This window comes from Corylus avellana, chromosome 2 (assembly GCF_965113065.1).
Source record: "Corylus avellana chromosome 2, dhCorAvel1.hap1.2, whole genome shotgun sequence".
Classification (NCBI taxonomy): Eukaryota; Viridiplantae; Streptophyta; class Magnoliopsida; order Fagales; family Betulaceae; genus Corylus; species Corylus avellana.
The window spans coordinates 149,744-172,982 of record NC_142491.1 but is presented as its reverse complement, the minus strand read 5'-3'; the positions used below and the strand labels follow the sequence as shown (position 1 = coordinate 172,982).

At 33.8% G+C, this 23,239-nt stretch overlaps 3 protein-coding genes and 2 pseudogenes across 4 annotated transcripts; 4 read left to right on the top strand and 1 right to left on the bottom strand.

The window, feature by feature from the left end:
• The first annotated feature begins 1,374 nt into the window (after nt 1-1,374).
• On the top strand, nt 1,375-2,400 carry LOC148587148 (uncharacterized). Its single transcript, XM_088513419.1, has 2 exons — nt 1,375-1,558; nt 1,667-2,400. The coding sequence occupies exons 1-2, from the start codon at nt 1,375-1,377 to the stop codon at nt 2,398-2,400; spliced, it is 918 nt and encodes a 305-aa protein (XP_088369545.1).
• Nucleotides 2,401-2,832: 432 nt separating this feature from the next.
• Nucleotides 2,833-6,196, top strand: LOC132169398 (uncharacterized; annotated as a pseudogene).
• On the top strand, nt 6,187-8,562 carry LOC148587147 (replication protein A 70 kDa DNA-binding subunit B-like; annotated as a pseudogene).
• A 1,791-nt stretch (nt 8,563-10,353) lies between these two features.
• On the bottom strand, nt 10,354-12,161 carry LOC132167289 (S-adenosyl-methionine 4-1-methyl-2-pyrrolidinyl-3-oxobutanic acid methyltransferase-like). Its single transcript, XM_059578208.2, has 4 exons — nt 12,051-12,161; nt 11,513-11,920; nt 11,165-11,422; nt 10,354-10,870 (listed from the first exon to the last, which is right to left on the bottom strand). Exons 1-4 carry the CDS (start codon nt 12,123-12,125, stop codon nt 10,508-10,510), a joined length of 1,104 nt encoding a protein of 367 aa, XP_059434191.2. The 5' UTR covers nt 12,126-12,161; the 3' UTR covers nt 10,354-10,507.
• Nucleotides 12,162-17,317: 5,156 nt separating this feature from the next.
• LOC132167883 (B3 domain-containing protein Os04g0386900) lies at nt 17,318-21,552 on the top strand. Of its 2 annotated transcripts, none has more exons than XM_059578920.2 (3): nt 17,318-17,573; nt 20,211-20,400; nt 21,079-21,552. In XM_059578920.2, exons 2-3 carry the CDS (start codon nt 20,257-20,259, stop codon nt 21,391-21,393), a joined length of 459 nt encoding a protein of 152 aa, XP_059434903.2. In that variant the 5' UTR covers nt 17,318-17,573; nt 20,211-20,256; the 3' UTR covers nt 21,394-21,552. The 2 variants fall into 2 exon arrangements, with proteins under 2 accessions (XP_059434903.2, XP_059434904.2); XM_059578921.2 differs by lacking the exon at nt 17,318-17,573 and adding an exon at nt 17,897-18,025.
• Nucleotides 21,553-23,239: the final 1,687 nt, after the last annotated feature.

Sequence of the window (23,239 nt, the reverse complement as noted above, 5' to 3'; positions counted from 1 at the left end):
TTTATATGGTTTCTTTACTTTATTAAACGATTTGCAGGTTCAATTTTCTTTAATTTAAATTGCATTTTCAGAATTAAGATAATATATTTTTAAAAGTATATTATTGTGCTGATGGAACATTATAATGTGTTTTTATTTGAGTTTTGTGTTTTATATTGTTAATCTGGATTAACAATTTTACGAAAAAATTTACACTCTTTTTTGTGTTCATATATCAATATATAGATATGAAATGCATGTTTTTTGTGTTACTTTGATAAAAATAGCTCAACCCTCTTAAAAAAACAATAACAAAATAACAAAAAAAAAATGTAATTGTTTTTGTGAACTTTATAAATGAAGTGTTATATAATTATACTTTTTAGTTGAAATATTGAATTAAATGATACGCTTTAGAAATTTATTTTAAAAATAAATCAATCATTCAATTTTATTGTTTATTTAAAAAACATAAACAAACTAGATGTTTTGTCTCCCATTGATATATCTTAAGTTTTATTGTTAATATACAATATATCAACCTTTTTTTTCGGCTGATAAACTGTTATTGCTTTTATATACAACAATAAAAAAAAAAATTAAAAATGTAAAATTTTATTTATATAGTTTCTTTACTTTGTATTGTAAAGTTAATTTTTTAAAGGAATTGCATGTTCAATTTCTTCTTTTTTCTTTTAGTCTGTATGTGCCTGTTTTTTTTTTTTTTTTTTCCTCCAATTAGTATTCCGTTTGTATGTTTTTTCTTTGATAAAATTTGCAACTTCATAAATAATAATGTGTTTCTATATATTTTTCATTCTTCTTCTGAATTTTTTTTTCTTTGTTTTTGTAACATTAATTTCTTAATTTTCCTAATTTCGCTTTCCAGGTATCATTTATTATGCATTATAATATTATGTAAATTGTCTCTTAAATTAATGTCTGTAACTATTGAATACAGGTGATTGCTTTTGCGTTCTTTGGAAATAATTTGCAATAGGTGTTGAGGTATTTTCATTATTTTTCTTAAGTTTTTCATTAGTTTGTTTGCTTTGTTTTGCAGCATTAATTTCTTTATATTGTGAGTATACAATTTTCTTGATACATTTTGTATGTATTATATTGCATTATGTTGATTATACTATCAGCTGAAATAATATTATATATTTTAGTTCAATTTGATGTACTAAATGATAGGATTTATAGATTCGTCATTAATTTTTTTTCCTCGCAAATATGCAATAGGAAAATAGAAACAAAATGGAAAATACTAGACTTTCACGACATCGAAGGCGGATGATTATGAATGCAAAAAAATCTAGGCAAGTTAGGGATTGCGACAACGTTCAACCAACGAATTCAATTGGTCAAAGTATGACAAATAATAGGAACGAAATGGAGAATGGGAGACGTTCACAACATAAACGACGTAAAACAAATCAAGGAGTTATTAGTGTGGATAACGGAAGTGGCTCTAGCGAAGTTAGGGATGTCAACTTCGTTCAACCAACATATTCAACTGGTCAAAATATGACAGAAGGTGGATGCAGCTATGGTTCAGGCACAGAAGATATTACAAGTAAATGACTTAACTAAATTTTTTTGATAAAAAATATGAAAAGCTTAGAACAACGTTAAATTTAATCCAAAATATCTTTCTTTCTTTCTTTACTTCTATTTCATACAGGGAAATTTGTTGAACCTTGGAATTTTGGTGAACCATCATGTGTATGTGAATATTGTGGTGCAATAGTATGGTATGAAGAAAGAACAACAAAATCTAGGAAGCCTCCTAATCCTAAATTTTCTCTATGTTGTATGGAAGGTCAAGTCAAGTTGCCTTTGCTTAAGAAACCACCTATTATTCTTGAAGACTTGCTAAATCCTGCTGGTGGGCAGCGTTCAAAAAACTTTAAGGCACAAATAAGAAGTTATAATTCTATGTTTGCTATGACATCAATGGGTGGGAATGTGGATAATAGTATTAACGATGGAAGAGGTCGTTATATTTTTCGCCTTAATGGTCAAAACCACCATAGAATTGGATCATTACTCCCAGGTGACGGCTTGAACCCGCGTTTTGCGCAATTATATTTTTACGACACTGAAAATGAAGTTCCAAATAGAATGAATTCCTTGAATCGCTCTGACAATAACCTTGACCGATCTATTGTTGATGTCCTGGTCCAAATGTTAGATGAATCAAATGTATTGGTGAAGATCTTTCGTATGGCTAGAGATCGTTTTAGAGAAGATAATGTCCACCACTTAAGATTACGTATTATTGAATCACGATCAACTGATGGAAGAGAGCACAATCTTCCCACATGTTCTGAAATTGCTGCAATTATCATCGGTGACATTGGTGTTGAGAATGCACACCGTGATGTTATTGTGGATTATAAAGAAGGTGGATTATAGAGGATCAACGAGTTGCATCCATCGTATATGGCATTGCAGTATCCTCTTCTATTTCCATATGGAGAGGATGGATTTAGGCTTGGCATTTTACATAGAAGTGTTAACGGAACTAGACATAACACAAACAGTTATGTAACAATGAGGGAGTACTATGCATACCGGTTGCAAGAATGTCAAGGTGAAGGAAATACTTTGATATATGGTGGCCGCTTATTTCAGCAGTTTGTTGTTGATGCATACACATGTATTGAAGGAATGCGGCTTATGTGGGTAAGACGTAACCAAAGTGCATTGAAGATTGAATTGTATAGTGGTCTGAGGGATGCAGTTATGAGAGGCGATACCACCCCTGCATCTATTGGGAAAAGAATTGTTTTGCCTTCGACTTTTACGGGAAGCCCAAGATATATGATTGAGAATTATTAAGATGCAATGGCAATTTGTAGATGGGCAGGCTCTCCTGATTTATTTATTACTTTCACTTGCAATGCGAAATGGCCGGAAATTGAAAGCTTTCTATCTATGAATCCTGGTCAGAAACCTGAGGATCGACCTGATATACTTGCAAGAGTCTTTAAGATCAAGCTCGATCAGCTATTATATGACTTAAAGCATGGACGACACTTTGGGAGATTACTGGCTGGTATTCTAAACTAACCATTTTTGTTATCTTCTAATTTTTAATTTTTATACCCAACATAATTAAATTTTATTGTGCTTACAGTTGTCTACACTATTGAATACCAAAAGAGAGGATTGCCTCATGCTCATATATTGCTTTTTCTACATCCTGAGGACAAACATCCAACACCAGTAGAAATAGATAGGATAATCTCCGCAGAAGTGCCAGATTTGAACAAAGATCCTCAAGCTTATGATGTTGTCAAACAATTTATGGTACATGGTCCTTGCGGCTCTATAAATCCAAAATCAAGTTGTATGATTGGCAACAAATGTAGCAAGCATTTTCCAAAGAGATTTTACTCTGAAACTACAGTTGATGAAGATGGCTTTCCAGTGTATAAAAGGAGGAACAATGGAAGATTTGTTGAAAAAAATGGTGTCAAACTTGACAATCGATTTATAGTTCCTCACAATATTGACTTATTGGTGAAATATCAGTCACATATAAATGTTGAGTGGTGTAATCGTTCAAGGTCTATCAAGTACTTATTCAAATATATAAATAAAGGACCTGATCGTGCAACTCTAATTCTTGAAGAAAATCTACACGTCGATGGATCTACTGGAATACAACATGTGATAAATATTGATGAAATAAAAGCATATTTAGATTGCAGATATGTGTCGGCTATAGAGGCATGTTGGAGAATCTTTCAGTTTGAAATCCATTATCGAGAACCTGCAGTTGAGAGATTAAATTTTCATCTTGAAAATGAACAACCAGTCATGTTTGATGATTCAGATTCCTTAGATAATGTTTTGAATCAACCGAATATTAGAAAGACTAAATTTACTGAATGGATGAAAACAAATGCTTTGTATGAAGAAGCAAGAGAATTGACTTATTCTGATTTCCCTTCCAAATGGGTTTGGCACAACAAAGACAAGGAATGGAAATTGAGGAAGCAAAGATTATGTGTAGGACGGATATTCTACTCTCATCCTGGAAGTGGTGAACGATTTTATTTGCGAATGTTGCTTAACATTGTTAAAGGACCTCGATCTTTTGAGGAAATAAGAACTGTAAATAGTGTGTTGTACCCAACTTTCAAGTCAGCATGTTACGCTCTTGGTTTGCTTGATGATGATAAAGAGTGGCATGAAGCTTTAAATCATGCGTCGTATTGGGCTTCAGGGAAGCAACTTCGTGAACTTTTTGCAACAATGTTGATTTTTTGTGAGGTTGCCGACCCTTACAAACTATGGATTTCAAATTGGAAATTGTTATCTGAGGATATTTTGCAGCGAGAAAGAAGAATTTTACGATATAATGACCTACATCTTAGTGACTCGCAATTACAAGACTATGCACTTTGTGATACCGAACGGTTATTGAACAAAAATGCAAGATCTTTGAGAGAATTTGAGACAATGCCATATCCAAACACATTACTTCTTAGTCAAAGTAGCAATAGATTATTGCAAGAAGAATTGGATTATGATAGGGTTGTTTTGGCAGAGGAGCATATCAAACTTCTTAAGGGTCTAAATTATGAACAAAGAAAGATATATGATGTAGTAATTGGATCAGTCATAGAAAAAAAGGGTGGTGTTTTCTTCGTTTATGGACATGGCGGCACTGGAAAGACTTATCTATGGAGAACCTTGATATGTCGATTGCGCTCAGAAGGGAAAATAGTCATTGCAGTTGCATCATCTGGGATTGCAGCATTGTTGTTACCTGGCGGAAGAACTGCTCATTCAAGGTTTCAGATACCGATTAATATAACAGATAGCTCAACTTGCGGGATTAAGCAAGGTTCACAACTTGCAAACCTAATGGCAAGAACGGATCTAATAATTTGGGACGAAGCGCCTATGACTCATCGAAATTGTTTTGAAGCTGTTGATCGTTCACTAAGAGATATTTTACGTTTTAGTGATCCACAAAGTGAAGAAAAACCCTTCGGAGGAAAGACAATTGTTCTTGGTGGTGATTTCCGACAAATATTACCGGTTGTATCTAAAGGCCGAAGAGAAGAAATTGTTGAGGCATCAGTTAACAGGTCTTCATTATGGAAGTATTGTACAATTTTTACTTTGACAAAGAATATGAGACTTGAACAAAATCCCGATGATAATGCAGCAAAAGAATTTGCAGAATGGATTTTGAAAATAGGTGAGGGCGAATTAGATGATAGCGAAGGTGAAGCATTGATTAAGATACCATCTGATTTACTAATTCCACATGGTACTCATCCTATTAATGATATTGTGGATGCTATCTATCCCGAGTTGCAAACTAAATACACCGATGCAAAGTATTTAGAAGATAGAGCAATTTTAGCTCCAACAAATGATGCCGTGCAAGACATAAATGACTACATAATTGATCTTATTAACGAAGGTGAAGAAACATATCTCAGTGCAGATTCAATATGTAAAGCTGCAAGCAATATTCAAGACCAAGAGCTTATGTATCCAGTAGAATTCTTAAATTCATTGAAGTTTCCCGGTATTCCAAATCATAAACTCAGGCTCAAAGTTGGAATCCCTATAATGTTACTTCGTAATTTAAATCAGAGTGCTGGACTTTGCAATGGTACTAGACTTTTGGTTACTCAATTATCAAAGTGGGTGTTAGAAGCTAAAATCATATCGGGAACTCATGTTGGACATAAAGTATTCATTCCACGAATACTTTTATCTCCTTCCGATTCTAAATTGCCTTTTGTACTGAAAAGAAGACAATTTTCAGTATCTATTTGCTTTGCTATGACTATTAATAAAAGTCAAGGCCAGTCATTGCAACGTGTAGGCCTTTTTTCTACCTAAACCTGTCTTCAGCCATAGTCAATTATATGTCGCTATATCCAGGGTTACAAGTAGAAATGGCCTTAGAGTATACATTGCAGATGAACATTATGATGACCAATTTCATACAAAAAATATAGTATACAAGGAAATTTTCAACAATTTACCTAGAGGTAACATTTAGTATAAATTTGAGTCTTACATTGTAGCTTGATTTGAAATGTCGAAATTTTTTCCTAGAAATATAAGTAAACCTAACTAATATAAATTGTGTGCAGGTATAGAATCATATCAACATGACTTACACACCTCTGAATCAAATATCAACCGAGAAAGACTCATGGAATGTGAAAGTTAGAATAATAAGGATGTGAGATGCAGTTAACGTAGCAAATGGCAATGAGCTTATCAGCCTTGATATGATAATGGCTGATGAAAATGTAAGTTGGTATTCATTTTTTCTCAATTAAATCCTTTTCAAATATAAAATAATAAATTTGTGAAACAATTTTTTTTTTCTTTTCAGGGAACACTAATACATGCGTGTATTAGAAAGAATTTCGCTCAGCGTTTTCGACCTCTCTTTAATGAAGGATGTATTTATGCGGTCAAAAATTTTATTGTCGAGGAATATAGAGCAAAATACCGTCCAGTGCAAAACCATGTCAAAATAAATTTTATGTCGACAACATCAATCTCTAAGATCCATGGAGTAAATCATTCCATACCTGAACATGGATTTGAGTTGGCTGATTATGAAACCATAACAAGTCGTTGCAATGACGTTACTTATTTGACTGGTATATCAATCATTTATTTTCATATATTTGAAAATATATTTACAAATTATTCAAAATGATACAAAATGAAAATTCAATACTAACTTTATTTGAATCAATTTCTTTGATTTGCAGATGTAATTGGCAGGTTAGAATCAATTGGAGTTATTGGGGAGATTAATTCGAAAGGTCGTCCAACAAAAATTCAAAAAATTAAGTTGTTACTAGAAGAGTAAGACATAATTTTTATTTTCATGTCAAATACGATGAGCTATTGAACCCTAAAAACCATAACTTCATATCAAATAAAGATAACATAAAGTAAAAATTGAGATACTAACTTATAGTCATCTACCATGTCAGAAACATATGTTTGCAAACAACTTTGTGGGGATCTACAGCACTGCAAATAGATGAGGATTTCTATAATAATTATACAAGTCCCTTCATTGTAATAGTAACTTCAACTACTGTGAAAATTTTCAGAGGTAAGTATTTTACTCACTATATTTAAAATCATATAATGTGTATTTCATTTTGTATATGTTAATGGATTTCTCTTTGAAAATTTTGTAGACGAATACAATTTATCATCAACAAGCGCAACAAGGGTGTACATCAACCTTAAAATACCTGAAGTTTCCAGAGTTCTTGATAAGTACAAATATTCGCAATTTTTTTTTTTTTTTTTAAACAAAGAAAATGGAAACTAAACCCATATATATGTTTTATAATGAATAGGTTGAACAATGTCACGGTAACGGAAGTTAAAGAATTGAAGAAAGAACGACCACCAATGATACCAGACAAAGAACTAGCCTTGCATAATAGAAAGACCGTTGCTGAAATAAAACAAATGGGTTCGAAATCAGAGACAAAGGTGTGAGCCCTTGATCAAGTGTAATTCTAAGATCTAAATCTTAATCTATAATATCACTAATACTTTATCATTTATTTTACTTTTTACAAAACTTAATATTGCAGGAAGTATTAATTACATGTTTATGCAAAGTCAATAGAATAGACACCAAGTTTGGATGGTACTATGTTGGGTGTCTTACATACAAGGCGAAGGTTAAGATTATAGGAGGATCTTTTTGGTGTGAACGTTGTAAAGTGAAACCTAAACATTCTGTACCAAGGTAAAAATAAAAAATAAATAAATAATTACTATTTAATATGTATGTATATAAATATATAGTTCCTACTACTAATCAATTTGGAAATGAAGCAGGTATAAGATACAATTAGAAGTATCCGATACAACTGATTCAGCAACATTTGTTGTGTTTGACAAAGAGGCTGAAAAACTTATAGGCAAGACAGCAAACGAACTTGCAAACATGCAAGATGAGGTAACAAAAATCTAAAAAATTCACACTACCTTTGCATAAACAAAAAACAATACAACATACTCTAACCTGTTATAACATTATGCTCTTTTATATTTATATAGGATTTGAATGACAATATGTTACCAAGAGAAATTGAAAAAATTGTTTCCCAAGAGCATATATTTCAATTGCGGCTTAATGATTATAATTTGATAAGAGGATCGGAGAATTATACTGTTTCAATAATCTTTGAATCACATGTTTCAAATATCCAAAAGGTAACATTTCATTCTATTTATTTATTTATTTTTATCTACACATTATTTTCCTACATAAGTTATGCATCTTCTAATGAAATTTAATGATTACAAGAAACTCCATTAAATCAACAGATGCCTCTAATTACAACACTTGAGGGGTCCAGCTCTGAAAACGAAGATGAACAAATCTTCACTCAAAGTTCTTCCATGTCTTTTTCCTTACCTATTGAAGATATAGAAACAGTCGATGATGATGATGACGACAACATTCCGATCAAATTGCTTTGCAAAAGAAAGCGACATACTCAACACAAGAGTTTGATCAACAAAAAGTTTCAAAACATTGATTGAGAAATAGTTCAAGGATTTTTTTTAATGCATTCTTTTTCTTTTTTGCTTTAATTAGAATTCAGACTGCTGTCAATTTATTTTTTTAAGGTTCAAGAGATGAAATTTTGGTACAAGTTGATGTAATTGTTCTTAATATTAATATTACTGTAATTGTTCTTAAGTTTTCTCAGCGCTCTATGAATCAACAAAGTTTCCTATCGGTTTAAACTTTTGAGATAAGTGAACAGCCCCGCGCATGGCGCGGGCTCTAAGCTAGTTAGAGTAATAATAAAGTAAATAAATTTACTTCTTCTTATAAAGTTAAGTTTTTTTGGGACAAGTGATGGTTTAATATAGTATCAGAGCCAAAAGTTTATAATTGAACCTTGACTCCATCAAATTCACCCCCTATTTTCAAGTAAATATTCCACATGCATGTTGGGCCTCACTTATTAAAAAAGAATTTGAACTCACACGTGAGGGAAAGTGTTAGAGTAATTATTAAGTGATTAAATTTACCTTTTCTTATAAGCTTAAGTTTTTGGGATAATTGGTCTATCAATCATAAGGTCCAACCACTTGGGCAAACATCTATATAAAGAAATTTTTTATTTAATTTGATCAACATTACCTACACAAATTGTTAACCTCCATACGTGAATTTGATCTCTTTTTTTTTTCATGTAAAACTTTCAGCAACATCAAAGTTTAAAAGCAGCAGAAAGCCAAAGACATGGGAATGTCTTCATCATGGGTATTTCTACACCCTGGTTCAGGGCATTCTTAAATGTTTGCACATGTGACATGTTGTTGGAAGTCCCACATTGCCTGGGTATTAAGGAGATTGTCCATTTATAAGGGTGAGGGGAGCCTAACTCAACCCAAAAACTAGCTCAAGAATTGAGGTTTCCTCTCACCTTATAAATGGACAATCTCCTTAATACCCAGGCAATGTGGGACTTCCAACACATGTCATATCTCTATCATCTCTACTTCTATTAATTTCTACATGCACCCTGGTGCACGGCATTGTACAGCCAGATGAAGACATCCACGTTTCATCACAATCTTCTCAAACATGACCAAACTTTCCTGATGTAAAGACATTGCAGTCTTCTTCAAGACTTTTCTACACCCTTGTGCACGGCGTTCCTAAACCAAGTCAAGTCTCTTCAGTACTCCATGTACAAACAGGTGTGTTTGGGAAATGTTTTTGTTTGTAAGTTTTTTATTTAAATAATAATAAAAAATGATTAATGTGATATAAAGGTATTGACTTCGATCTGTAAAAAAAAAAAAAAAAAAGTTGCTCATGAACAACAGCATATAAGGGAAGCAACATGAGGGGAAATTCTAGGCCGTAAGTGTATATGGTGTAGTGGGATATCCTGTTTTGGGTTTAGAGTTCGACCAGGCTGCAATTTCTCGTGAGCTTTCCTATCAAAAACATATTGTAGCCTTTTTTACTTTCATGTTAGAAACCGCGTTGTTTCGACCCTCCAATCAAGTCAAGTCAAGCTAAGGCTTATTGCATCTGTCCCCAAAAAGAGTTGGAGGAAATGGAAAAATGTTTTAATAATACTGGCACTCTCATTTTTAGATACATTTAGTTAAAATAGAGAATTATTTAAAGAGTTTGATGTATAGTGTTTTTAAAAAGTGGCTAGTAATAATAATACAATAGCTTGAACAACCACTTCTTTTTTCTTTTTTTCTTTTTTTTGTTTTATGTAATTTTATTGAAGGAACTACCACACATTATTATTGGACAACCATACGAGGTGATTCATTCATAAGATGAAATGACTTTGATTGGATTAACATTATTTATTAATAACCTTATAATTAACTTTATGATATTTTTCTTCCACAAGCCTCGACTCGCCAATAAATGTGAGATGGCCAAGATTTATTCATAAGGAGACTTGGAAGTACTTCTATATTTATGTTTTTATCTTGACCTTAATCATCCTCTTTTAGTCAAGGCAATGGTCACATTGGTAAACTGTGTCTTTTCTTTAGAAATGCGATCAGAAAGGATTTCTTTGTATCTGCAGAAAACCTCTTCAATGATTGCATCTCCAAAATGAGTAACAAGCAATGGTTCAGTCACAGCTCTCATACACTTTGCAACATTGTATCCGCCATCAGAAAACGCATCGGACGAGCTGAATGATTCACTGTCGTAAGGATTCCAGTTGATTTCAGAAACCTCTAGACGATCAATGCAGAAGGATCCATCTTTTACAACTTCGGACTCCACTTCTGATGGAGATGGCGTATACTTAGGAATGTTGAAGGAATCCAATTTTTCTTCGTCTATGAGGCCCTGAAATATTGTTACAACATATGCTTTAGCACAATAGATATTGAAAAATGCTAGATATATAATTTTTTTTTTTTTAAAAAAAAAAACTTATTAATACGTGTTAGCATGTAATTTGAGAGCTCCTATAAAATCACCTATTCAAGTAGAAAGCTCGTCTGCTTCAGACTGATTCAGGCAATTGGACCATGTAAGAACTCTATCATATTGACTACATAAAACCTACTAGCAATCCGAATGGTAAAATTATTACTAAAGACTATGAAACATTTCTATTAATTAATCCATAGAAGTTACCTCGGAGACCATGTCATTGAGTGCCGTAGCCAAAAGCTCCCAGATGTAACAACACTCTTTGCTAGATGGATCTTCGCTCCTTCTCCCCAGAATTGTTAAAACCATTCTTCCTCCTCCCACCAACTCCTCTGCACGACATTTCAAAAAGATTGAAAAATCTCTTTGAAATTGCTCGTAGTAGGCACAAAGTACACCTGGCGGGCTTGTGGATGCCATGTAAATGTTCCCTTTATTGTTGCTACCCAACCCTTCAGGAACCTAATGATACAACCTCGTATCATATGAATATGGATATTAATTATAACATTAATATATGTATTTTCTGTTAATTAAGAGTAATTAATTAACCTGAGATAACCAATGGAGGCTATAAGAAGAATGGACAAGATGCAGACTATTGGCCGGAAAAAGCCTGCCGTAGAAAGAACCGGGAACTCCTGATAAGAAACATGGACCGGAGTCCGGCCCCAGTTGAAGGCTCATTTTTTTCAGGAAGCTTGGAACCGACATGAAAATGGTATTAAAGTCGTTCCCCGGAAGGTCGCTCAAGAACACTTGATATTCAGGTGATTGATCATGCCCTAGCTTTCGCCATAGATTGTGAACCACCTCCATAAGTTGAGAAACGAGGAACAAAGTGTTCGGTCCAGAAGAACAACCCAAGTCAGCCATGGCTAGCGTCCTTGGCGACATGCTGCTGTAGAGATTGCTTATAGCTTCCTCTGTAATGGGCTTCGTCATCGATATTACCTTTTGCTGTCCAAAGTGATCCAGACAAAGAATTTGAATGAGTTCTTGTGTATAAGAAATAAGCGATAATCCAAACCCTGACTCTATAGTTATTTTATTTCAGTTAAGTATTTCACGAGTAAGTTACCGAGTTTACCTGAAGTAGGGAGTTGTTTGCGTAACTTGTATTTCCCATTCCTCCATTCATGTGAAGCACTTGAGCAACTTCCATCTCTCTCTCACTCTTGTGTACCTGGATTGCTGTGAGTTAGATCAGCTGAATGTGTTGAGGGAGAGGTAACCCTAACTTATTTATAATTGAAGATAGCAAGAGTTTTCCAAAGAGCCTAGTTCACTAAAAATGGGAGGCAAAAGACTCCTAACATACTATTCAATTGTTTGATAAAATAATAAAATACCAAAATACAATTGACAATGACCAAAATACCCACACTCTAATGACTTACAAATCTTAATAAACTTTTCTAACCGAGATATTTATAAAGATACACGACCTGATACCAAACATTATGGAACAAAATGGCCTGATGATTTCCTTGACTAGAAAATTTAAACAATGTGTATCGACAAAAGAACTTCACAACAAACAGTATGTGACAAATAAACTTATCCATATGAATTACACCTTATTTGCACTTATCACTTCAAACTCACCACATTAAGAAGCCCCTTTGGTTAGCTGAGGGCAAACACCACCTTTAAAATAAAAAAATGCCCTTGACCTAGGAGGTATTCTTTCAAGATCGAACAGTGGATGAGGGCATAAATTGTGCTTTCTGGACTAAAGTGAACGGCCAAGATGAAGTTTTGGGTAATCCGTGTCTTTCCACGGATTGCGTTTTACTTTGCTACCCCTGTTGGTTTCATTTGGTGGGTGGTAAATTGGTAATTATGGGCTTCATTGCGTTTTCAGAGTAACAAAGATCACGATGACACCTGTCCCAAGACCGAGACCGCAAAATTTAAAAGAAACACCTGGAGAGCTTCGGAGGGCTGGCCTCCATTTAGGATAAAGCTTCCTTTAGATGGAAAGATTTTTTCTTTTTCTTTTTTTAATTCGATCTATTAAATTTTTAAAAATTATTAAAAATTTATAATAATTAAATTAAAAGTGTATGAGATATATTTTTAAAATATATTTTAATTTAATAAATTAAATTGAAAAAATTTCCCTCAACACAGTTCAAAAAAAAAACTTTTCCGATTAGGACAATTTTTTTCCAAATTAGGTTAAAAAAAGTTTTTTCAACTTAGTTTATAAAACTAACATGTCATTTTTTTAATAACATGTAAGATGCGTATAAATTTTTAATATTATTTATTTCAACATTATCCCTGCTATTACAAAAATACATACATCTCACATGTTTAAATAACACATAAACTGAGTCGAAGAAACTTCTTCCAGCCCAATTTAAAAGAGAACCATGTTCATAAAAGTGTTTCAGCCGATACCTTAATTTTTGATGGATTCATATGTCGTGTAATGAAAAAAGCCCAAAACTTTCATTGGTAGAGTTTACATTTCACAACCCAGCAAGGTGACACTTTTTTAAAGTTTATAGGTTAATATTTTCGCACTTATATACAATATATGCCTTGAATTTTCTATTGATTTATATTTAGGAAATTAGGTCAATATTTTTCTGTGTTTTTGGCCATTTTGGCTTTTGTAGTTGCGGACTTGTGGATATAATCGTTGTTCACCAAGTGTCAAAGGTGGATGGGCATGTCGCACGTACATGAGCAAAGGTTCATTAAACAATAAACACAAAATCCCAATTCCCATGGTTTTTTTAATAAAATTATTAACAAAGCATATGTTTTTTAAGGACACATAGTAGTTTTGCTCTCCAGATTTAGGGTTTGGACTTTTCAATTTTTTATGTTTTTATTTTTCTTGAAACTTTGACTATGGAAAGAATATATGTACACAAATTGGAATTTATTTTAGGAAAATCACTAATTGGTCTCTAAGGTTTTGTAGCACTAACAAATATAAACACCTTAATGCTTAAAAATAAAGGGTACACGGTATAACAACACAAAACAAGATACAAAGTGTATGCGGTATGCCAATGATAATATATAACTCTTTATGTTGATCTTGTATTTGGATTTTCTAATGGAAGCCATTAGAGTAATGCTATTTACCATACTATTTTATAATTGTCATACAATTTGAGGATGTATAAGTAAAAATAAGCTTTTCAATCACTACTTGTAAAGAAAAAAAATTTAAGAGGTTAATTTTCATTGTCATGTCTTTTTAGTTGTATAGTAATCATATAGCATTCTACTAAATAGAATTACTCAGACTATTAATAGGACACGTTGTCACCAATAGAAAAGAAAAATGTTTAAGATAATTAAATAATTAAGAGAATTTGATAAGAAATTTTTGTTTACTTAATTAATTTAAGTGAAATTCTAAGGAAAATGCTTAGGATTTGGTTCTTGCGTTATCTCGGGCAGTTTTACCTCTAAACTGCCATTAAAGGCGGCTCCTCTCTTGGTCTACGAGCCAAAAACCCAATGGCCATGCCAATTTGTTTCCGTGTAGAATTTACAATCCGTGTCTTTTCTCCGTACAAGATCCAACTGGATGAGGGCATGCATAAGTTGTGTTTTCTGGACTGAAGTGGACGGCCAAGATGAAGTTTTAGTTAAATCGTGTCTTTCCTCCGTACAATATCGGACAGTGTATGAGGGCATATATAAGTTGTGTTTTCTCGACTGAAGTGGACGGCCTGGATGCATGGTGAGGTTTTGGAAGCCAACAGTGTCTCGTGAGCCACGTGAGTTGGTCAAATTTGTTGGTGAAGATCTCTGAAGACAGATTGAAGTACGTACTACAAATATTAAAGGCATTATTATTCTCGTGTTTAAAGTTGTTTCAATTCCAAGAAGACAAGAAGGAATCCAAGGGTGGGCAGGGTTGTGAAAAATATAATAATTAAGTTCTCTAATCACAAACAAAAACAATATTTTTGTCCTGCTTAAATTAACAAGTGCATATATATACCAAAGAATAATTAATCAATCTGAGAATAATTTTTATAAGGTCTTGGCATAAATCAAGATTTTTGTGCCTACTAATAAGAGATTGACGCCTCAGCTTAGAATAAAATAACAAAATGAGAACAAAACACCGAATCATACCAAATTTAAATCCTAAAAAAACTCTTCATCTATTTTTCACATTAACCATCCATCACGTCGCCGCTACTACGCCACTACCCATATTGGCAATTTATCTTCTCTCTCTCTCTCTCACACTTCTACCCCCAAGCCGCACCACCCACCACGTTGCCGCCGCCGTCAACTAGATGCCAAACACACCACCCATGCCGGTAAGTTATTTATCTCTCTCTCTCTCTCTTATCAACCGCCTAGGCCGCTGGATCTCTTAGCTTCATCTCTTTCTCTGGATCTACCGCTCAACCATTGATACATTAATGCCCAACTATAAGATCCCCTCAATTTTGCATTACCATGCCCATCGTAATAAGCTTAGACCAAAACGGCTATGGATGTTGCTTGATAAAATCAAGACAAAGAGAGGGATGAACCTAACAAAGCTTTGTGCGATAGAGTTTATGCCATCTAGGGTGGTGACGTCCAGCTTCGAATGAGCAGCGACGGTAGCATGATGGATGGTTAATGTGAAAAAGTAGATCGAGAAGTTTTTTAGGGTTTAAATTTGGTATGATCTGGTGTTTCGTTCTCGTTTTGTTGTCTTGTTTCAAGCTGAGGTGTCAACCTCTTATGGGTGGACACAAAGGTCTTGGTTTGTGCCATTATGGGTGGGCACAAAGGTCTTGATTTATACCAAGACCTTATAAAAATTATTCTCACTCTATAATCATTTCCTCCGAGTCTTCTTTAAGTTTTTAGATTCCCTTATTTCCAAGTTCTCAATCCAATGCTATACAATATCAGCGGGGAATATATATATATATATATATATATATATATATATATATAGTAGTTAGTGAAAGAATAGTTAGAATAAATTTAAACAAAAATAAGGGACAGATTGAAGTACTTACTTTGACAATATATATAAAGATAAAAAGCAATCAAGTCGTGAGGTAAGCCAAAATTTTGATAGAAAGATGTCAATTTCTTGTGTTAATAGATGTTGCACAACAATAAAATGGGGACACACAACTTCAATCAAGTAGCAATCTATCTTATTTAATCATTTTTTGTTTGGTAAGTCATATATATTAAAGACCATTTTCATGATGGTGATTGGTGATTCGGTGAACAAAGAATTTGGGGTTAGCGACACTGTTACTTAAGGCAATATCATAAAACGAGTAAACTATTGCTTAATGAAATAAATTATCATTATGATAGTGTAATAGGTGAACGAGTAATTCTCGTGTCTACAACAAGGAACCCCTTAATTTGCTTATATGGGAATCGAAGCACACAACTCCGTTAATAGTACTAAAAAACTTGTATTTCTCACAAACTTAATATGCCGAGGCTTCAGATCATTACACTACATAAATAGTGCAAAATAACTAATTAAGGACACCATTGTTTTGCTATGGCTCATTCCAAAATTAAAGTTCGATAACGTACATTCCAAATCAATTGGTAACCAAAAATTTTGTTATTTTGGTAATCAGTGGATAGCTAACAATTTTTTTAATGGAGAAATGATAAAAATTAATACTGAGTTGATCTAAGTACTCGACAAAAGCTTGTCTTTGTATTTTATGATGTGATATACAAAGTAAATGAATTAAGATCTCATTTGATCAGTTAATTATATTGTAATAGTATTTTTGTCTATTCAAAAAGTAAAAAGATAAAAATACCCTTATAATATAACTAACTTATAATATCTATTAGAATTGGAAAAGATTGTATTCCAAAGTAAATGATGTGATATAAAAAAAAGTAAAAAAATGAGAATGTTTTGATATTATTTTTTTTGAAAAATGAAAGTAAATAATATTGAGAAGATGATAAGCTGTTTAACAAACTATTCCTTGGTGAGAGGAAATTGAATAAATCTTCAAAGTTTTTTTTTTTGTTTTGACATGTCCGCACAAGAAGGAAAATAGTGATTCGAACTAATAATCTTTGCTTCATTAGACGTGGTTCCAGCCGATTGAATTACCTCGTAAAGACATAAATGTTCAAAGTTGAGCTCAAATCTTGAACACTGAAATCTCACATGATTCACACGAGCGGAGCCCAAAAATTTAATATTATTATTAGCAATATAAGAAATAATAAAAATCGTTTTTTCAGGCATCTTTTAAACATCTAAAGTATTAAAGTGGTGATTATTATTAGCATTTAGCAATAGAATAAAGTGGTAAAGTTCTCTGAAACAACTTCAATGAAACAGGTGGCAAATTAAATGGGAACGGCGCATGAACGACACGTGGAAAACTCGGGAGTTGGGACGGTCTGAATTCTTTGCTCGTACATAGAACAGAGAAAACAATGCTAAAGAAGAAAGAAGAAGAAGAAGAGAAGCAATTAAGCAAATCCGTGCAATAAAAGCAACTGCAACCCCCTCTCTCTCTTCTATACTTTTGTGCTTTTATGGACTAGAAAGATTGACTGGAATCACAAGCACTGAGGCAAGATTTTTCCACCGCAAAAATATCGTGTTGAGAAGTTTTTCTGGGTAAAGATTCTTTCTTAACTAACACTGTCAATCCATTTATCTCATATTTATGAATTATGAAGCTTCATGTGCTTTAAAGTTGCCTTTTCTCAAAGTATGCGACTTTTTTCAACCTACATTTTCTTTTTGTCTAAAACAGAAAATGTTTTTGGAAACACTTTCATGACTTTGGTATTTGTTGAGGTGGTTGACGTTGAAGGGTGTATGTATGGTTTTGTTTGTGTACTTTGTGTGTGTCTGTTTGCCCCTTTTTTTTTTCCTCTTTATTAAGTGATTTGGAGTGAGACTAATAAATGTTACAGATTTCCTTTTAAATAAAGGGAGTAGGAGTGACAAAATCCATATTTTGAATGTTTATGATTAAGTTGAAGCGCAAGGCCATCCCAGACACCCACTTATAGTCGGATAGATAGAGATCCCTAACAATTTTGCAATCGATCCGAGCAGTAAATGTGAGAGAGTCTGTATTGGGCCGGATTGCTATACCCTTGTTGCTAGAATATATTACGAGATTTGATTGTAATCAGATTTAATGTTGATTTGATTGTATAGATTTGATTAACATATTTATCTGTCCAAATTCTCCTATGAATAGGAATATTTTGTATTGTAACATCGTCAAGTGAATAAGAGCAAAATGTAGTCTTACAGCTTTAATCCCACCTAAAATTCTTTGTCTCTATTATATTATTCCGATGTTTTTCTTTAATTTCCATTTCCTTATATTTTCTTTCACTTATATTCTTAATATGCTGACTTGCTGAGTGAGCATATATCTCCTTTCCCACTGTAACTGTTGATGTGAAATCTATAATTGGTACTTCGTTTCATTTTGGATATTGTGGGATAACTTTTCTCACCCTAGTTGTTTTGTGGGAGGGTATAGCATCCATTGATTACATTATATAATTGATACCTTGTTGTTAGAATTCTCTTCCATTGAGATTGCATATGAAACTGATGGAGGTTACTAGACTGTTTCTAGTAAGCCTCCCCTGTTGCAGATCAAATGAGGATACATATTATCTACTGGTATTCTAGTTTACCTATAGTTTCAGTAAGTGTTCATAAAATAGTCACTTGAAACGATACTTGAATTTGTTGTCACCATCCCTAGAGAAGAATCATAATCCTCAATGCACCTTTTTTTTCTTTTGAGGGCTAACACAAAATTGAAGCAAGACTTTATAGTGCTTTGCTGGCCAAACAAAAACTGGGGAAATGAAGAAACCACCCCTTGGTAGTCTAGGTGGATTGGAAATGGTCTTTTAATATTAGTAGTAGGAGATGCCTTCTTGATCACATGTGCTTTTCAAATAGAAACTTGCAAGCATTGAGGTTGGTGCCTTAATAAATGATATTGCACCTTGAGTTTTAATATTGCTGAGATACAAGAGATGACATAGCTTATAAGTTAGCCAAAGTTGGATTGTCCATTGATTTCAGAAAAATCCAGTTTCACACAGGTACTTGTGATACTATATGGGTGTTTTTCGATGTCTATAACTTCTTGTCTTATTGAGTGCTTGATAATATTTGCTTGTTGACAATTTTTCTTGCAAACATGATAAGGAGGATGGTTTGTGTTGTGAGTGTACTCGTCAGTGCTGACTCCCACATTGAGAAAGTATAAAGAAAAAAATTAGTTAATATACCTAAGTGGACCCAAGCCCAATAGCTTAGGTTTTTGGGCTATAGTGATGTTCAAATATGTGTATTGATGTACTCAAGGTAAAAACGCCTTAATTGTTTTTCTCCCCAACAGTTTGTTGTCATTACAGTTGCGCTTTTCTTCCATTTGAGAGTCTTTTACCGTCAGAGAGGATATTGAAAGGGTGCCTTTATAGGAGAAAAGAGTTTGTTTGTACAGTTTAAACAGAGGAAAATTTGTAGACTTAGAAGAGGGACCCGCCGATGGTGGCTGTATTGCGGCCGGGAATGGCCATGGCATCAATGACTTCAGTGATCAAAGTGCTTTCTTAGGGTCCTTCTGGATCTTGAGTCCTCTGTCCTGGTTTGAGATGAGGCTGAGGAGTTGGTGCTTGGCGGACTGGGATTGGGCCTTGAGGGACGAGCAGGTGATTTTAGGGGTGGGAGAGGCATTGTAGCTAAAATGCATTGTGCATTATGGATAGCTAAGCCAATGCTGGCCTGTTTTGGGCTCCTATTAGCCATTTTGGATAGAAATCTAAAATGACTAAGCCAATATGAATTCTCTAATACCTTTTTATAGTCCTTATGGTCGCAACTTTGAGCTTTAAGTGAATGTATATTTGATTACGTTTTTCCTTATACCGCTACTTATCTGTTTCACTATTGCCATTATGCATGCAATAGATTGACTAACTAGCTTTATTTCCTTTCTTTCTTTCTTTATTTGTATTTTTTGTCTAGCATTCTCTACCATATACAATGCTTGATTTATAATTGTCTTTTACAATATTCATCAAGTTGCTTGCACCCTCTTAACTTTTTGAAATTACATATACCATGTCTTCTCATGGCTACTATTGGATGTGGAAGTATGTTGTGTCACAGTATAATGATTCTCTCAGTTTTTTATGCCTTGAGGTGTTGTAATATAACTGAGTACTTTTACTTGGAACATAGTTGATGACTTCAAATATTTTCTTCCAGTGGACTCTTTGGCAGGTAATCCAAGCATTCAAGTAGTAAATCCCAAATGGAGGAGGTCCCATTGGCCCAGCCTGAACTAAATCCTATGGAAAAGAGTGAATTTGAAGGGGATGAACATTGGCCTCTTTCAGGGAAGCCATACTTTCATCTCATTATTGGAAAATCAAATGTCAAACCCCAGTATCAAATGGTAATTACTCCCTTCTTTATCTGCACTTCTAGAATATGTTTGGTAAATCCATGCTAAGTTGCTTTGTAGTAAGCAATTGCTATACCGCGGCAGACTTGGGAAGTAGCCTCTTTGCATTCCAAAGCTCCTATGCGGATAACAAGCTCCTACTTTTAGAATTATCCTTATTAATTCTTTAAAATTCTACTTATCAAAAAAAATTCTTTAAAATTCTTCTGAAAATCCTCAATGTTTTTTCATTCTCTATGATATTCATTTTCGTCATTTCAGATGTTCATAGCACTTATACAAAACTTTTTGCCGCACACCCGCATTGTATTTCAGTCATTTACAACTACTACACAATATTTACCCAAAGAACTTTTTTAACATGAAAAGCTACATAGCTTCTGCATGTCAATTCCTTCACAACAACTTATACTATGTTTACAACATAAGTGTTAAACTACCAGTGGAAATTGTCGATTACTTTATAAGGCTACTAATTTAAATACACACGATTTTCTTGAAGGCATACTCTTGAACTAAGATAACATATTTTCCTGTCAAACCCTTGATCATTTTAGTTATGGGCATTGAAGGCTAAATTTTGTTTTAGTTGGTAGGGTGTCCAATTACTGAGATCAGCAGTTCATGAAATTAAGCTGGCCTAATTTGTTATCATACATTAATTTATAGGTGGTTCCAACAAAATTGCATCAAGTAATTCCTTCTCTTGTGATCCCCACTGTTCTGTCCTGTCGGGGTAAGAACTGGGAGATGTCATATAATGGAACACCTGCTCGTCATAAAAAATTTGTTTCTGGATGGAGAGCATTCGTAGATGACAACAATGTCAAGGTTGGGGATGCATGTGTGTTTGAGCTTATGGAGTGCTGTAGTACGAAACTCGTATTCAGAGTCCAAATTCTTAAAGGCGACTTCCCATCTGAGTTACTAGACAAGGTCAGTCTTGAGGGTGAGAGTTTGGATGCTCCTATTGTTATTGACTAGTATTTCTAATATGAAGCCCTTTGTTGTTTTTTGTTAGTCTCTTGAACAACACTACTTGTTACGAAATCTGGAACTCTACTAGAATGTCTATAGCGGTATTGTGAATCTGTTTTGGGTTTTAATATTTACCTTGTTGCTGTTAATGTGACATGATGTTTTTATTTTGTATACGTTTGGATTGATTTTCCAAATCTAGTCACTTAATTATATCCTTGAGGCTTTCAGGTTATTTACGTTTGTGTCTCCAATTACTGAAACCCTAAGTTATCTCAAAGATTAGCACAATTGCTCATAAAAAAAGAAATGGGTTTCAGCACCAAGAGACTAAGAGCAGAGCTATGTTGTATACTTGTATTCCTGTTTCTTTGGAAGGGTTCCCAAGCAAGAAACTTGATAATAGAGCAACCAAGGAAATGCACACCCATGGGCCATCATGTAAATGCCTGCAAATAGCATTTACTGGAAATAACAAGATCACCTGGGCTCTTTTTTTTTTTTTTTTTTTAGATGAATAAGTATTTCATTAAACCAAAGCTCAAAATAGAGCAACTCCACAGCACAGATACAACTCCTTCCAAAGTCAAGGGACATAACCCCTTACAAAGAAAACAGAGGAAACAACCCCTCACAAAGCAAAAAACAGGGGAAACAACCTACAAATCAAAATTACAAAGAATAGTAGCAGGTAGATTCCACAAAGAGCACAACAAAAGGTTTTCCTTAGATCTAGGAAAACCTCTTTTCACAGCAATCCTTGACCTGACTTCCCAAAAAACTTGCTTCAACAATTGCTCTTCAAGACAAGCAAGAGTTGATTGACATCTCTGAGCGTAATATCATTTCAACTAGTAAGGTATAAATTAAAATTTAGGATGTCAGGATAATTGTTTTCAATCAAGTAGCAATCTGGATATCAGCCAGTGGGCTAGGTTGGAAGTGGTCGTCCAAAAGATTAGTAAAGGAGTAATATTTTGAGTGATGACAGAGAGCACGCCCCCATGAACAGTATGCACGCCGGGCGTAATTTTTTTTTTTTTTTTTCTTTATAATTAAAATAATTATAAAAAATAAAAAATAAAAAAAATTTACATCCGGCGTGCATACTGTTTATGCACGCTGGGCGTGCTCTCTATCATCACTCATTTTATATTGGGGCTCGTAATTGAACAAGTCTTGAGCTAATCACTGATGAGGTCAATAGTGATACTAAAGATACTATAGCTTTTACTCCAAAGTTCTTTTACAAATTCAGGTTTATGTTATAATTAGTAAAGTGATTAGTTAATGCATGGCTTGTCAATCATTCACTAGTGATCATATCAATTATGAGTATTATTTTTGATAAAAATTGACTCATAATCAAAAGTTGCGTTCTTGGAGCTATAAAACATATATTTATAGCCCTAGACTCCTAACCCTAATTGAACTCTGAAATAAGTTGGTTATTAAAAACTACGCTTTCCATTCGGACGGAACACACCTTTGCTCGGACGGTCACTGAATAAAACTAGAAATTAAGTGCAAAATTGAAACAATAATATAGGCATTCGAACAGGGCTTCGGGCGGATGCCTCGGGAATTACTATGGGGAGTTTTCTCAAGTTGCACGCTCGGACGGGATATTGAACGATAGTCCTTGTGCTTGCTTCTCCAGCCCTTTTGCACGCATCTGTGTTCTCGTCTTGACTCTCTGTCCTAGCACTCCGATCTACATTATCATTCCTAGGTTAGAGAGAATTCGTCCTTGAATTTTGATAGTCCTTGCCGCGATTCTTTGGATATCCCATCAACTTGTTCTATTCTTTGAATGCCTCATTAACTTGTTCCATTCTGCATCAGGAAGACT